The 16,826-nt window shown below is 41.6% G+C and overlaps 1 protein-coding gene across 2 annotated transcripts in view; it reads right to left on the bottom strand.

Moving 5' to 3' along the window:
• The window catches only part of LOC102956996 (basic immunoglobulin-like variable motif-containing protein), a 79,922-nt gene that overhangs the window by 18,245 nt on the left and 44,851 nt on the right, over nucleotides 1–16,826 (bottom strand). The window contains exons 1-6 of one of the 2 annotated variants that reach the window (XM_007075298.3): nucleotides 14,918–15,428; nucleotides 9,250–9,425; nucleotides 7,010–7,125; nucleotides 6,470–6,556; nucleotides 3,704–3,764; nucleotides 1,330–1,473 (exon numbers count right to left, since the gene is read on the bottom strand). In XM_007075298.3, coding sequence (XP_007075360.1) covers nucleotides 1,330–1,473; nucleotides 3,704–3,764; nucleotides 6,470–6,556; nucleotides 7,010–7,125; nucleotides 9,250–9,425; nucleotides 14,918–15,005 — 672 coding nt within the window. In that variant the 5' untranslated portion in view covers nucleotides 15,006–15,428. Of the gene's footprint in view, nucleotides 1–1,329; nucleotides 1,474–3,703; nucleotides 3,765–6,469; nucleotides 6,557–7,009; nucleotides 7,126–9,249; nucleotides 9,426–14,917; nucleotides 15,429–16,826 lie in introns of those variants that run through there. The other variant, XM_042979890.1, reaches the window with a different exon arrangement.

Here is a 16,826-nt window from a genome sequence, read left to right as displayed (position 1 = left end):
TAAGAGCTTTTACGTGTCATCCCATATTATTTCCAACCACCCCACGAGACACATGCCATTATCTCCATTTACAAATGAAGAAGCTGAGACAAACATGTTAACTAACCTCCCTAGAGTTGCAAGGCTAGTAAGTGGTAGATATGGGATCAAAAACAGGTTGCCAACTTTATATTGCTTCTATTACTATTATGTTATTATTTACCATCATTACTATTACCAATATTGCATTTGCCCAATGTACAGATTATACAAAGGTCCCACCTGGCTGACCTAGCATTTCCCTTTGCTATCAGAAGCACAGATTCAATGGGCGGCTGAGCCACACTACCCTCCCATCTACAGACCCCAAGCTCCATGGTGGCAGGAAGAGAACAAAGGGGAGAAAATCATTAAGGACCGTCTCCCTTCTTCCCATGTCTTCCCACCATTGTTTACATAACCCAAACTGTATCTCCTCAAAGGCCAGCCAGAGATCTTTTCACACTTAAGAAATAAAGTACTTGATACACAGACTGAGCCTGGATTTTTCCCCTGAAATGAAAATAAATTTACTCCTAACCTTTGTATATCATTTCTGTGTACCTTCATATTTTCCTATGTTCACATACTTCGTGGAAAAACAAAGAAGTGATAGGGAAAGAAAGAGCGCCTGTCTGCCTTTTGCATATTTTTGGTATCAATTTAAGAAATGTTCAAAAGTCTGTAGAAAAAAAAAAATACTACATCCATTCATCAGGAATAATGCTGCTGCAAAATGCATATTCTGTCCTCCAGTGAGTTAGAGAATGATGTGAGAAATCATAGGTAGTAGCAGTAGAAAGGGAAACAAAGCTCATTTGCCCACTAAAGGCAGTAGTAACTTCTGGTGTAGCATGACCAGGAGACAAGCTTGACCCCAACTACGCACACCACCTGCTCCAGGTTTCTGTGGGTGTAGAGCCAGCACAGATGCTCCAAGCTACAGATTGAACCACTACTGAACACTTATTATGTGAAAGATACCGACATAGGTGCTGAAATTACAGAAGTGAGCACGACAGGCACATGTGAATGCTCAGAACCAGAAAGAAACATTACAGGGTGTTACAAGAAGACAGAGCAGGAGGCAAGACTTGGTCTTAAACGGTAAGTCAAAAGGCTTCTTTGAAGAAGTGTGTCTAAGTTCAAACTTATAAACATATGATGCTTCCTAGGATCTCGGAGACACAAATGTTGTTTACTAGAAGCAGATATTATATAAGTAATGCTTATCAATTTCCACTTTTTTCTAATGAAAAATCTTGCTGAAGTTCTTAATCGTAAGCATGGATATGCTGTTGTATATTTCACCTCTGGCATTGCTTCAAATAATGTTCTTCTTCGCTTGGTAAATTCTTTCATATCAGTCAAGATTTCATGCTTTATTTCAAGAGGCAAGCTGCTGAAGTCTTCAGATTCAATATCTATCGCATGAGGATTATGAAAGAACTCTTCCTGTAAAGAGTAAAACATAACACCGTGAAATTTACATTTCATACACTTAATTCTATTTATCCTGAGAGATATTTATTGCACTTACAAACATAGTTCTACATAATCTACAACAGACTAAACACAGTTGTACATAATCTGCACTAGGTACCAGTGAATAGACAGATTAAGGAATACAGCCATTCACTCACAGATTCATCCAGTAGAAAAAATACTTACCAGACACCCCTAATGTACCAGACACTGTTCTGGGTGCTAGGGTATTATGCAGCTCATGCCAGATAAAGTCCCTACTCTTAGGAGTGAACTAAAGACATAATAATGAAATAAATAAATAAGTGAATGAACAAGACAATAAAGCAGGTTAATCTGATTAAGAGAGTTGATTAGGAGAACAGGAAGAGAAAAAACATTTACTGGTAGACAGAAAAGACCTCATTAAAAAATGACCTGTGAGCAGGGACTTGAAAGACACCAACAAGCCTGATCAGGACATCCCAGGCTGCAGGAATAGCAAGTACAAAGGCCCTAAGGCAGGGATGAGCCTTTGATCTTTAAACATTATTTGTAACTCCCTTAATTAGATTAGTTTTGCTTTGGTCTTAACCTATGATCAAAAGTGAAATAAAAAGTGAAAAATTCACAGACATGAAAAAGTATAAAACTTTTCTAAATTTTAACTAATTACCAAAAGTGCTTTAAAACTCTTCTATAAAGAAAATAAAATAATACAGTTAGCTTTCCTGTATGTAGGCATGGTGTATTGTGTATGTCCAAAGCAGCCAGCACTGAGGACAGGCCAGTCATGCTCACAACACCCATGCTTTTCCCTCAGTAATGTTCCCAGCAGCCCTCTGAAGAAGCATCATTATTATTTTTCTTCTACAAAAAAAGAAAGAAAAGCAAGCCAGCCAGCCAGCCTTGGAGAAGTTACTATGTCTAAGATCACACAGCTAGTGAACAGGAGGGCCCACACTTAAATGCAGGACTTTCTGACCACAGTGCTCATGTCTTCACCAAGACTGCGATCTTTCACTACATTAATAATGCAGAACCTCTACAAGTTGAGGGATCCTGAGCCTGAGGTTTTAGCTCAAAGGTCTTTTTCCAGATGTACCAAAACAAGAGGAACATAAAAGACCAGTTAAGTTGGGAATCAAAGAATGTTACCCACTATTCAAGAAACCTGAAAAAAATTTTAAAAACTTGTATAGACATATACAATTCATAAAATTCATATGTATAGACATATACAATTCATAAAAATGTCATCCATTAAAACGTGTGTGGTCATGATTTTAGAACATGACCACACGTTCTCTGATCCCTCTTTTCATGTAATCCTTCCCCTTAAATAGGGGGTGGACCAGCTTCTCACAGACAGGACGTGCAGGAGGGGAGACTGCACGACTTCTGAAGCCGGCCAGAAAAGGCCACAGGGCCCTGCCAGGCACTGGCTCTTGGGATGCCAGCCCCTGGAACACAGTGCCACGCTGTGAACGAGCTCAGGCCACACGAAGAGGCCCCAGGCAGGTGTTCTGACTGACAGCGTCAACCGGCAGACATGCAGTGAGGAAGCCCTGGAGGGGGCTCCAGCCCCAGCTACAGTCCGTCTGCATCTACCCGGCAGTCATGCAGACAGCACTGCCTCGCTGAGCTCACCAACCCCCGGAACGGGGAGAGAAGACGACACACAAACAACCATTTCCACGTCACCCAGTTACACGGCAATGGGCGAGTGGAACCTAAGCACAGACGTGGTTACACATGTATGCATACATGTATACCTGTCACATACAGATGTACCCAGACACACACAGGTACTCAACTGAAATGAGGAGGGAGGGAGAATGGACTAACATATACCGAATTACCTGAAGTCATTTATGGGTGCTACCTTTTCTATATTTTTACACAGGTATGCATTACTATTTGTTGGTGGGTTGGTTGGTTGGTTGGTTGGTTGGTTGGCTGGATGGTTGGTTGTAAAGGAAAGATGGCTTATTTTAGATATCTGGATATATATAATGGCCAACCAACTCCACATAAATGTGCGTGGGCGCATGTGTACTCATACGTATATTCACACATGCACACTTATACACACATGCACAGTAAAGAAGGCGTCTGTTTTTCAGGAACTTTCATAAATTCACGCCACCTCATTATTCATTTTTGTGTCATTCATTTCAAATGGTAGAACATATTCTGAATTCAAAAATTACGTATGTACCTGTAATGCTTGTTTCTGACTCATTCTTTCTTGCCATTCTTTTTCGTCTTCTTCTTCTGAACTGAAAGCCAAGCATACGTTTACAGTATCTATGATTTAATGACTTATGAAAATACTGCTTGAGGCAAGGGGCTGCTAGCTACAGGGGCTACAAGGGTGAGTAAGATGGCAAGACATGGGTTGCCCTTGTTCCCACAGTCTGGAGGGGACATGTGTGAGTGAGCAATTACAGTATGATCTAGTAACTTCCACCACAAGAGAAGAGTAATAAGGAGAGTCACCTCTCTCCAATCTGGGGGGTCCTAAAAGCATTCTGGAATCTGGCAATTACACTGATTGCCCTGAGCCCCAAGTAAGTGAGAGGTCTAGTTGTAGGGCATGAGGAACATTCATGCAGAGAAGTATTCCAGGCAGAAACCGGAAGTTCTATAAACATGTGGAAACAAGGGAAAGAAAGCCTGCCTGTACACGGTATAAAAACAGCGGGTGGTTGGCACAAAAACAGACACATAGACCAATGGAATAGAATAGAAACCCCAGAATTAGACCCACAAAAGTATGGCCAACTAATCTTTGACAAAGCAGGAAAGAACATCCAATGGAAAAAAGACAGTCTCTTCAACAAATGGTGCTGGGAGAACTGGACAGCAACATGCAGAAGGTTGAAACTAGACCACTTTCTCACACCATTCACAAAAATAAACTCAAAATGGATAAAGGACCTGAATGTGAGACAGGAAACCATCAAAACCCTAGAGGAGAAAGCAGGAAAAGACCTCTCTGACCTCAGCCGTAGCAATCTCTTACTCGACACATCCCCAAAGGCAAGGGAATTAAAAGCAAAAGTGAATTACTGGGACCTTATGAAGATAAAAAGCTTCTGCACAGCAAAGGAAACAACCAACAAAACTAAAAGGCAACCAACGGAATGGGAAAAGATATTTGCAAATGACATATCGGACAAAGGGCTAGTATCCAAAATCTATAAAGAGCTTACCAAACTCCACACCCGAAAAACAAAATGACCCAGTGAAGAAATGGGCAGAAAACATGAATAGACACTTCTCTAAAGAAGACATCCGGATGGCCAACAGGCACATGAAAAGATGTTCAACGTCGCTCCTTATCAGGGAAATACAAATCAAAACCACACTCAGATATCACCTCACGCCAGTCAGAGTGGCCAAAATGAACAAATCAGGAGACTATAGATGCTGGAGAGGATGTGGAGAAACGGGAACCCTCTTGCACTGTTGGTGGGAATGCAAATTGGTGCAGCCGCTCTGGAAAGCAGTGTGGAGGTTCCTCAGAAAATTAAAAATAGACCTACCCTATGACCCAGCAATAGCACTGCTAGGAATTTATCCAAGGGATACAGGAGTACTGATGCATAGGGGCACTTGTACCCCAGTGTTTATAGCAGCACTCTCAACAATAGCCAAATTATGGAAAGAGCCTAAATGTCCATCAACTGATGAATGGATAAAGAAATTGTGGTTTATATACACAATGGAATACTACGTGGCAATGAGAAAGAATGAAATATGGCCTTTTGTAGCAACATGGATGGAACTGGAGAGTGTGATGCTAAGTGAAATAAGCCATACAGAGAAAGACAGATACCATATGGTTTCACTCTTATGTGGATCCTGAGAAACTTAACAGAAACCCATGGGGGAGGGGAAGGAAAAAAAAAAAAAGAGGTTAGAGTGGGAGAGAGCCAAAGCATAAGAGACTGTTAAAAACTGTGAACAAACTGAGGGTTGATGGGGGGTGGGAGGGAGGGGAGGGTGGGGGATGGGTATTGAGGAGGGCACCTTTTGGGATGAGCACTGGGTGTTGTATGGAAACCAATTTGACAATAAATTTCATATATTGGAAAAAAAATAAAATAAAAACAGCGGGTGGTGAGGATGGGAAGCATGTGATTAAGGGGCTGGAATTTATCCTCAAGAAATGAGAAGCTAGGAAGTGTTTTAGGCTACACAATGACATCAGATTTGGGTTTTAACAGATTCTACACTATAAAGAAGAGATTGAGCATGGTGGGTAGGAGTTCCAGCCAAGGGTAAGACCAACCAAAGACAAAGACAGAGAAAGAAGTGTAGAAGACACTACGGTAATTGCAAGAAAGGACGATGGTGGCAGTGATGAAGATAAACAGAAATGGCCTGATTCAAAAGCTACTTGGGGTCTCAGGAACCCCTGGGAAAGGTATGGGGGCAGGTAGGGGCAGAGGCACACTCCAACCACAGAAGCTGCGACAATTAACAGTGAGCGAGAAGAAGTGCCAGAGGAAGAGGGGCGTGAGAAAGAGTGGCCAGAAAGGTTCCCAGGTAGCTGGACAGCACAGGCACCGTGTCACACGCGGCTGAAAAGTGCCGTCAGCTGAGGCCTGCAAAGTGTCTACTGGATTTAGCGAGGAGGACGCTGCGTGTGGTCTCTAAGCACAATGGTAGGAGACAGAAGACACGGGCTGAGAAACAGGTAGAGACAGCAAGTGTATGCAAAGGGTAAGAAACATGTGTATGAATTAAACATCAACAGTGCTAACACGGGGTCTGCAGAAAGAAGAGAACAATCAGCACAAACCGCCAAAACACAAGTACAAGTTAGAATGAAAAATGAAAAACATTCTAAAAGGGACAGAGAATGCATTTTCAGTTGCATTCATTCCCACATGCCTCATCATGCAGATAAAACCCAAAGATTTAAATCTGTCTAAATACACAGACAATTACTATTTGTAAATAGTTAAACATTTACCTGTTTTTTTCCTCCTTCTGTAAAGGTGGCAAAGCATAGAGGTCATCTTCTCTTTGAACTTGAGTAAGACTGGGGAGCGCTTCATCTCTGAAAAACACACACAGACTTCGACACAGGTAACGGGATTTAGGATTTTAAGTCAGGATTTTGATGACACAAGCCCTGTTGAGGAGGTGAGAAGAGGGGAGACACAGGGCAACAGGTTTCTCGCTGCTGACCTGGCTGCCCAGGCCACTGAGGTGGGAAGTAAGCACGGCCTGGAGAGAATGAGGGCGGCTCCCCAGCACCTCGGCCAGGGCCTCGGCTACAGGCATGGACACATGCCTCATACATCATTACAGCCGTTTTCTCTCCTTATCAAAGCTGACACCCACCAGAGAATTTTCACAACTTCAAATTACCAGGTCAAATGGACACCCCACTTACCCCTCTCATGTTACCACCTATTATCTGCTGAGTTAAGGTTAGGGACAGTGTTAACCCAACAAAAAATTAATTAAAAGTTTTAAGTCTTTAAAATTAATGCAATTTGCTTCTTGCCTTTTGCTTTTTAAGGCAGTTTTGATAGCTTGTCTTTTCAAAAATGTTTTCAAAAGCTTCTCTGTAGTTTTTTTGGAATCACTGGTTGCCAAATCCTTTCTCTGCCTTCTCTTAGCCTGTGAAAAGAAAGGGTAGAGGATTCTATTTCAAGGTATTAGTATATTAAAAATATTTCTCTAATTTTTTCTATAGAATGTGGTTTGTCTGAGCTTTCAGACTATGGATGCTTTAGTATTTCCTCCAAAGTCTTGTTTATCAGTGAAAATGTTCAGGTCTCTGATATGTAAAGCACACCGAGTTTCCATCTAGCGATTACTGAAAGAACTAACTAGTATACAGTATTTGGGAAACGATTAATTTATTTTCAGTTTCTTTTAAATATCCTTTAATGTCCCCAGAAGCCTAAAACTTAACAATATAGTTAAGTAAATGCTTCTCCAAAGGATTATATCAATTAACTAATGTATTCTGTAAAAATCACTGTTATGCCAAAACCAATTTCTGCTATTGGCCTTTATAAAATAACATTACTCAGATGCCACCCCGTCCCTCAACATCCAAGATTATATCATAAGAAATCTTAAATTATAGAGAAGTATCTTGTAAGTAATGTCCAAGTAGGAAAAAACAGAATAGTCTCCATGCTTACGGTAGAATATAAGGAAGAAACACAAAACATTCTCTTCCCTTCTAAATTAAGATATAACACTGTGGAAGTGTAAGGTGTACAATGTGTTGATTTGATACATTTATATATTACAAAATGATTACTACAGTAGTGTTAGCTAACACCTTTAATCATGGGGCAGGGGAATTGGGGAGATGTTGTTTACTTTAGATAAATTCTGGCGTTCTTTCCTGTCTAATCCTTCCAAGGAGTGCCTGATACAGTGTATCCTGGATAATTTAAAACTGCAACATGCGAATCTACACCTTTTACTGAGGGAACAAATATCCCCAAGCTACTGCAGACCCTTACTTTTATCCTATATTCTCACTTACTTAGACAATGCCTGTCCAATGTAATTATGAAGTGATGAGCTGGCATTTTCAACACATAAAAGTCCTATGTCCAAATGGGTGCTATCATTTGGGGCATACACAATTACTCCAAAGTTCACGCCTTTGTTTCAACATTGTTTGAAACTACTTTCAGAATAAAGAAACTCCTGGGGCGCCTGGGTGGCTCAGTCAGTTGAGCATCCAACTCTTGAGTTAGGCTCAGGTCATGATCTCACAGTTTGTGGGATCAAGCCCAGAGTCAGGCTCTGCAATGACAACACAGAGTCTGCTTAGGATTCTCTCTCTGTCTCTCTCTTCCCCTTCCCCACTCTTGTTCTAGGGAGGGAGGGAGGGAGGGAGGGAGGGAGGAAGGAAGGAAGGAAGGAAGGAAGGAAGGAAGGAAGGAACTCATTATCATTGTTTTATATCCTGGCTAATTTCCTTCCTCGATAATCCACTTTAATCACACCTGGCACCACACAAAATCACCTATTCCTAACATCCCATCAGTGTTTAAACACTGGGGACCCACGATCTCAGATTCAGAGCATTTCCCCAACAGGTTCTCTGTAGCGCTCAGCAGCATAGCTGAAACATGCATAGAACAGCTACAAAGATACTCTAGAAGGAAAAATCCCAAGTGTAAGAATTTTAGTAGTTTTATTAAAAATTGAATTTTAGCATTGCACCCAGGAGGTACTCTCACAAATAATCCTTTTTTAAAAGAAAAAGTGTTGGGAAGCCTGGGTGGCTCAGTCGCTTAAGCCTCCAACTTCAGCTCAGGTCATGATCTCATGGCTCGTGAGTTTGAGCCCCACATCAGGCTCTATGCTGACAGCTCAGAGCCTGGAGCCTGCTTCAGATTCTGTGTCTCCCTCTCTCTCTCTGCCCCTACCCTGCTCATGCTCTGTCTCTCAAAAGTAAACATTTTAAAAAAATTCTTTTAATAAAAAATAAAGAGAAAATTAAAATTATACATGAACTTTTTTAAATGTTTATTTATTCTGAGAGACAGCGAGCATGCGTTCATGCACAAGTAAGGGAGGAGCAGAGAGAGGACCCCAAGCAGGCTCTAGGCTAACACAAGGGCCCAATCCCACAACTGCGAGGTCATGACTTGAGCTGAAATCAAGAGTCAGAACCCAACTGACTGAGCCACCCAGGTGCCCCGAACTTTTCTTTCTCTCTAAGAATGCAGAAAGAAAAAAAAAAAAAAAAAACAAACAGATGACTCTTACCAAAGTCTGTTTCTTCAACAGTGGAGCATCCCCATCAAACACAAAAATAGGACGAATTCGAAAAAATAAGAGTTTGCAGAGCCGATGAAACAAAGTGAGAAGATGAGCATTTTCTATCGAGTTCCCATGGCGATCCCGGACTCCTCTTAGTGCCTGGTTCAACCAAATGCTAATATCTGGTAGAATTGTTAAAGGAAAGATTTTGGACTTTCTTCCCTCACCCCCACAATTTCAACTTCCCAATAACCGGTATCATCTAAACATTGAAACTAAGCACTCATCACAATTCATTTGAAATTGGAGAATGTTTAGCCCTGATGGAATCTACCTAAAATCAGTTAATTTTATTTGAACCCTTGTTACTACTGTTCACATACTGAATTTTAAAATCTTACATCAATAGATGTGTCCTTTTAGAAAATCTAATTGCAAATAATTGCTTCTTTAAAGAAAACTAATAATCTCTACAGAATTTTCATAAATTAGCACAACTCTTCTGGAGAACAATTTGGCAATTCATAGCAAAAAAAATGTAAAAACTTGCATTCTATTTTACTACTTCTTCCAGACATTAGTCCTCAGAAAATCATCATAGACTTACAATAAGAGTTACTTTCATGAATGGTTTTTTTTTTTTTAATTTTTTTTAACGTTTATTTATTTTTGAGACAGAGAGAGACAGAGCATGAACGGGGGAGGGTCAGAGAGAGGGAGACACAGAATCTGAAGCAGGCTCCAGACTCTGAGCTGTCAGCACAGAGCCCGACGCGGGGCTCGAACTCACGGACCGTGAGATCATGACCTGAGCCGAAGTCGGCTGCTTAACCGACTGAGCCACCCAGGCGCCCCTCATGAATGTTTACAGTAATAAAAACATGAAAAACAATGTAAAAGGTTTCCAACAGATCTTTAAGCTAAATTATGATATACTGATTTGCTGAAATACCAAAGAGCCCTCAAAACTGGAAGCTACAGAAGCATATATAGTGATAAGAAAGACAATCACAAAATATTAAAGGAGACAAAACAGGTCACAAAACTCCGGAATGCATAATTACATTTTATAACATACAGGATACGTTAAATATAAAAAACTAGAAGTTCAGTTACCAAAATATTAACAATAGTTATCTCTTCTGCAATTACAAGTAACTTACATCTTCTTGGAGTTTGCTTATATTTAACCTTTGTAAAAACTGCTTCTTACCAAATTACTTCCTACGTGTCCGCACGACAGAGGGATGCATCCCCGGGTCTGCCCCTCCCAATCTCCTTGCCAGCTCCTCTAATTCTCCACTCAAGCCTGGCTTCAGCAGTGCTCTCCCTCAGGCCCTCTCCCCTCCTCCTGCTGCACGGGCTGCCTAGGCCACCTCAGCACCCCCACACCACACCCTCTCCCTACGTGAGCTCTGTCCTGACCCTCAGACTAGATGGCCTAGATGACACCTCTACCCAATGCCTCACAGATGTTCCCAACTTCACATGATCAAAACTAGACACAGGTCTTTTCTACCAGGCTGCTTACGTCCCCATTACAGTGAAACCTGTTCACTGGAGTCAGATCACTGAATGTCATCCCCTACACTCCCCTCATCCAAACACTACCAGATCCTATCAATTCCACCTTTCAGCCCGTCTTGAAGGTAATCCCTTCCTGCCTCCAGGGTCTTCTCACATGCCCCTTCTTCTGCCTGAGTTTCTCTCTTAGCCTAGTTATCTCCAACTCATAGGTCCCGGTCTATGCGTCACTTCCTCAGCCCAGACAAAGACCTCCACTTATGTGCTCCTATTCAAAACGTATTGCTTATTATGTGGCAGAAAACCCACTGAGGATATAGCACTGAACAAAACAAGGAGTTTGCCCTTGTAGAGTTGACAATGTAGTGGAGGGGAAAACCAAACCATGGGCTCCATGCCTTGTCTAGACCATGTTTTTGTGCACTGCTCCCCTTTCACAGGACATATAGGAGTCAACAAATACTTGCTATTAAATGAGTTGAACAGTCAAGTATTTAAATGAATGTATATTACCTAATTTATAACTGTAAAACAAATTAGGCCAATCAACAATTAACTTAATAAATACTATGAAAAAAATAGTGGAAAGCAAGCTATTATTATATTCATTCCTATATTTGAGTGCTACTATGTGCCAGGCTAAGATCCCAAGATCTTGAGATAGAACAGTAAACATAGCCCTGAACAAAACAGATATGGTATCCATCTCCAAGAAATTTGCACTCCAATGGGGAAGATGAACAATAAAATAGAAGAAAAATGAATAGATACATATTATATATTATAGATATACTATAATACATATAGATATAATACAAAAAAAGCAAATAGAGCAGAGTAAAAGGACAAGGGGGGCGGGGATCAGTAGCTCTTTACTTAGGGAAAGCCTATGTGAAGAAATAGTGGAGTCCTGAATGAACAAGAGGAACAGTGAGACAAGAGGGACAGCAAATGTGAATGCCCTAAGAGAGAAGCATGCTTCCACTGAAGGACAATGTGGCAAGATCTGAGCCAAAGGAGCAACAGAGTTGATGTGCATGTGCAGCCACCGGAATGTGACTTAAAGATCACCCTAGTGGATGAGTGAGGAATAAACTAATTATAACATCCCTAGTAAAAGCACACAGCAATGGTGGAGACAAGAAGTGGCAGGATAAAGGATCTACCTTGGAAGTAGGATTTGGTGTTGACTTAGTCCTATACTGTATTGGATAAAATATTTCTGCCTGGCTTGTTTCTGGTTGCTACACTGTTGGACAGTATTAAGTTTCTACTTAAACCATTATTTTGAATGTTATGATCAATGAGAAAACCTAATTTCAGATCAGTGGCTCTCAACTCTTCAAACTGGATAGGAAACTTTTAATTCATAGATTACTGAACATAGATATGCCTAAAATTCTAAATCAAAGATACTGAGATGAATCTTTTTTTTTTTTTTAATTAATCTTAAGTGGTCTCAGCTAAGGTTGAAAGCTCCAGCTTGAAATTACTTTTTAAAATTATATAAAATAAGGCATTCTGAAAATATTTGCATATTTTGACTTGCCTAATTTCAATAAGTTTATTTAAAAAAAAAAGGAGCATTAAATTCATCCCAGGGCTGGAAAAAAGTTAAATCCGCAGCAAAGCCAGAATCATTTCATAGATAAGACCCAAAGGACCAATAACATTTTGAAACAAAAGATAAATTACTTTAGTTCTATTGTTAGGTGATTTAAGATTTAATCTCCATTAGTATGTATAGCCTAAAGAGAGTATAATATTTTGCTAACAGAGTTAAATGCAGTTTACAAATGTTAAGGTCCACAAGAGTCAAAAGTTAAACCGTTAATTATTATTAGATGCATTTAGATTATATAAATAAACAAGGCACTCATCCACAGATGGTTAAAAAAATGTATTTTAAAGATCCAAGAGTAAATTATGAACATAATGTGTCATGGAAAATTTCTTCATTAACATAGAAGACAAAAATATTGGAATATAGGTCAGGTATTTGAATTCGAATTCCCATGAAAATGTTACAAAGCTGGAAAGAGCCCAAATGTCCATCGATGGATGAATGGATAAAGAAGATGTGGTGTATATATATACAATGGAGTATTACTCAGCACTCAAAAAGAATGAAATCTTGCCATTTGCAACTGCATGGATGAAACTAGAGGGTATTAATGCAAGCGAAATTAGTCAGAGAAAGACAAAAATCATATGACTTCACTCATATGAGGACTTTAAAATATAAAACAGATGAACATAAGGAAAGGGAAGCAAAAATAATATAAAAACAGGGAGGGGTACAAAACATAAGAGACTCTTAAATATGGAGAACAAACAGAGGGTTACTGGAGGGGATGTGGGGGGGGGGGGTGGGCTAAATGGGTAAAGGGCATCAAGGAATCTACTCCTGAAATCATTGTTGCACTATATGCTAACTAACTTGAATGTAAATTAAAAAATAAATAAATATAAAAAAAGAATGAAACAAAGCAAAATCAATTATAGGACAGCAAATATTCTTTTTACATATATATATTTATACACACACACACACAAATATATATATATATGTATGTATATATATATATATATATATATATATATATAAGCTTGTATTTACAACTGGAGGATCATTGATAGTCCTCTTTAAATGGTTTGTTCTTTCAGACAAATTTAATAACCTCATGAAAATTATTTCATGTCCCAAAAGAGCTCCCGAGTCATCTAAAACACAGGTCACCTGAATTCTAAATTAAATGCTTTACCTTCCTTACTTTGATTTTCCCAGAAAATCAGAATGCTGAACTTCATGCGTCAGGTCAGTGATTTTACGAATCATCAATTCTTCATAGAGGCTGCCACATAAAATGCCTAAGTCTTTGCTGAAGTTTGAAGGGTTCCTGTCACCGAAAACTGCTTTCCTTCCCATAGAGTTCTATGAAGAAAATCTTCAGAAAGCAGTGAAGAACCACTAGAGGGCAGCAATAGCGCGTTGCTTTAAAACAACAACAGACTCCCTTTCCCCGATACAAGGTATCCTTCAAAAACTTTTAAGCAAGGCAAAACTCATTATGGGTGTATTTCAAGATTACTCACACTGCAGAAAATATAATCATCATCTTACTTTATTTGAAAAACTATCAGTGTCACATCGTGTACAAGTTGTCTCCACACTAAATGACAGCTCCTCACTCAGTGGCCCCTTCCGCAGGACTCCCACATACTCTTAAACTGCATTTACTGCGGACAGCAAGTATTTGCAGGACTCTTGTCCTCCTAGATTACAGCTCCTGTGCCCACCTAGGGACTGGCACAAGGTACCACCAGCTTCCAGAACAGCCACTCAAAGGTGAAGGAGGAGGAGGAGGAGGGAGAGAAGGATGCTTAACTTATAAAAAGACCAAAACTTCAGAAACAGCATTCACAGGTTTTGATAAAGCAGAAAAACACTTAATTTCAAAGACACACACAAAACCAGCCAGACATATGCACAAACGACAATCTTTTAAAAGCCTATCACAGAGGCCGGGAGGTTTAAAAAAAAAAAAAAAAAAAAAGGCCACTGTGTACCTTTTGAAATCTTTTCACTGTTGTACTACATGAATTCCCTAGTCCAAAACTCATAATAAAAAATTGTAAAAGTTACTTTTGAAAAAGAAAAAAAGGTCAAACACCTGTCCACACTATCCTTGTTCTCTCTAATACGCGTAAGTGGAGCAGTGGACCAGGACTCCGGACCCGCGAGAAACACTACCGGTAGGAAGTCCGCCTCATTTAACTCCACGCTGACCTCCCAAACGGACCGATGCTTTTAACCTTTACAATATTAACTAAGCTTTCACTTAAATAACCCCTTTACTCCTCATACCAACCCCGCGTGCAGATACTATTACTACCTCCACTTTGCAGACGAGAGGAGGAAAGCACTGCCCCTAAGTAATAAAACCAGAGGACTGCAGCCCAGCGTGGCACTCCTGCAAAGCGGGGGAAAGCAGACACTTGAAGAAAAAACGTCGCGAAGGAGATGCCACTGCTACCCCGCGGGAGACCGTCGCCCTGCCAACACCACGCTGGGCCCAAAAAAGGGAGCCGGGAGTAACCGCCTGACGCGGGTCCCTGCACCCGAGAACCGACGATGCGTTAAGGATACCCACGGCGAGGATCTTCCCTTCCAGCGTCTCCGGGCTCACTTGCCGCCCGGAGCACTCCAGCAGCTTCCAGAGCCCCTGGACCCCCATGAGGCCTCCAGCGACACTCGGCGGCGGGGTCGCGGGAGACCTTCTATTCCGATCCTACCACAGCCTGCACCACCGCAGGGGCCCGGGCGGGGCTCCCCCTGCTCCCACCCAGGGAAGATGGAAAATAATACAGGGTTTCCAGGGAAAACCGGCACCGGCGAAAACGGCACTTCCTGGCGGCTGACACTGCCTCACGGAAGAAAGGCGGGAGCCCAGAGAATGGCCGGCGTCAGGGAGGCGCCAGTCCTCCTCTCTCCTAAGGTTTGGCCCAAATGTGTGCCCTCTTAGCGGAAGAGCAGTGAGGGGAGTACGCAGACCAAACAGCCAGGGGGTCCCCCAACACCGACTGTCCCGTAGAGTTAACGCGTAAATCCACACAAAATGGGTTGGGCAGACCGATCTCCGCTTCCATTTAATAGCTGCTCAGGGCGGAAGTCCCGCCTCACAGCCCTACGTATAGTCGCTGCGCCTTTTCCTTCCGGAAGCGAGGGGGTGGTGCAGCTTCCGTGTTTGCGTCTTGTCATTCCCGAGCTTGCTCCACGCTGGCGTTCTGTCGCAGCCAGATGTTGGAACTGTGCTCTGAGGTCATTGATTTACATGTGGTTTTTCCGTACCATCCCCCCCCCCCCCACCGGCCGCCACTTCTGCAAACTCTTAATACCAACTTTAGGACAAAACTATCAAAAATTGGTTTTTAGCAAAACCACTTCCCAAAGTGTTGTTTTTTTGGTTTTTTTTTTTGCATTTCCTCCATGTGTGGAATAATCCCCACAAATTGTTCCTACTTGTATTTTACAGAGGTTAATATAATTGCCTATTCCATTTTTGTTCCCCCCTCTCCCCACCTGCAACGTAGATTATAAACTTATTGAAACCAAGAGTTATCTTGTTGACTGTTAGAGCCCCACTCCCAACACTTAGGGATTCCATAAATACCCCCTAAATGACCTCTGTCGGCCTCTAATCTAAAGCTCTCCAGTACATCGTGCACCCCCCGAAAGAGAATTTCCCTGCAAGCCAGGCAGCCTTTGGTCCAAATCCTGACTGAGCCACACAATAGCCCTGTGTTTGTGGGCTGAGTTGTGTGCACCTCTAAAATTTGGATGTTAAAGCCCTAAACCCCAGCCAGCACCTCAGAATGTGACTCTATTTGGAGATGGGGCCTTTTAAAGGTGACTAAGTTAAAATGAGGCTGTGAGGGTAAAGCTAATCCAATCTGACTGGCGTCCTTATCAGAGGAAATTTGGGGCACACAGAGAGAGACACCAGGGATGTGCACACTGGGGAGGACCATGTGAGGACACAGCTAGGAGGTGGCCATCCGCACGCCAAAGAGAAAGGCTCGGGAAAAACCAAACCTGTCAACACCTTGATCTTGGACTTCCAGCCTCCAGAACTGTGAGAAAATAAATGCGTTATTTAAGCCACCCATTCTGTATGGTAGAAGACACCATATGATCCTAAGCAAGTTTCTTCACCAATGAGAGTCTGAATAAAGTGGAGATGCCACCTCCCTGGGGTCGTTCTGAGGTCAGTGATTTAATATGAAACACCTAAGGGGTCATAGTGCTCAAATTAGTTTGTTGAGGGGGGCCTGGGTAGCTCAGTCGGTTAAGTGTCCAACTCGATCATGGCTCAGGTCATGATCTCATAGTTCCTGAAATGGACCCAGCCCGGGACCCACGTGGAGCCTGCTGGGGTTCTCTCTCCCTCTCTCTCTCCACTCCTCCCCCACTCATGCATGTGCACGCGCGCTCTCTCTCAAAACAAATAAACTTAAAAAAAGAATTTAAAATAAAATTAGTGTGTTAAATTAATGAT

Source organism: Panthera tigris, chromosome A1 (assembly GCF_018350195.1).
Source record: "Panthera tigris isolate Pti1 chromosome A1, P.tigris_Pti1_mat1.1, whole genome shotgun sequence".
In the NCBI taxonomy this organism is placed as follows: Eukaryota; Metazoa; Chordata; class Mammalia; order Carnivora; family Felidae; genus Panthera; species Panthera tigris.
Note: the sequence above shows the minus strand (reverse complement) of the source record. Positions and strands in the feature narration are given on the sequence as shown.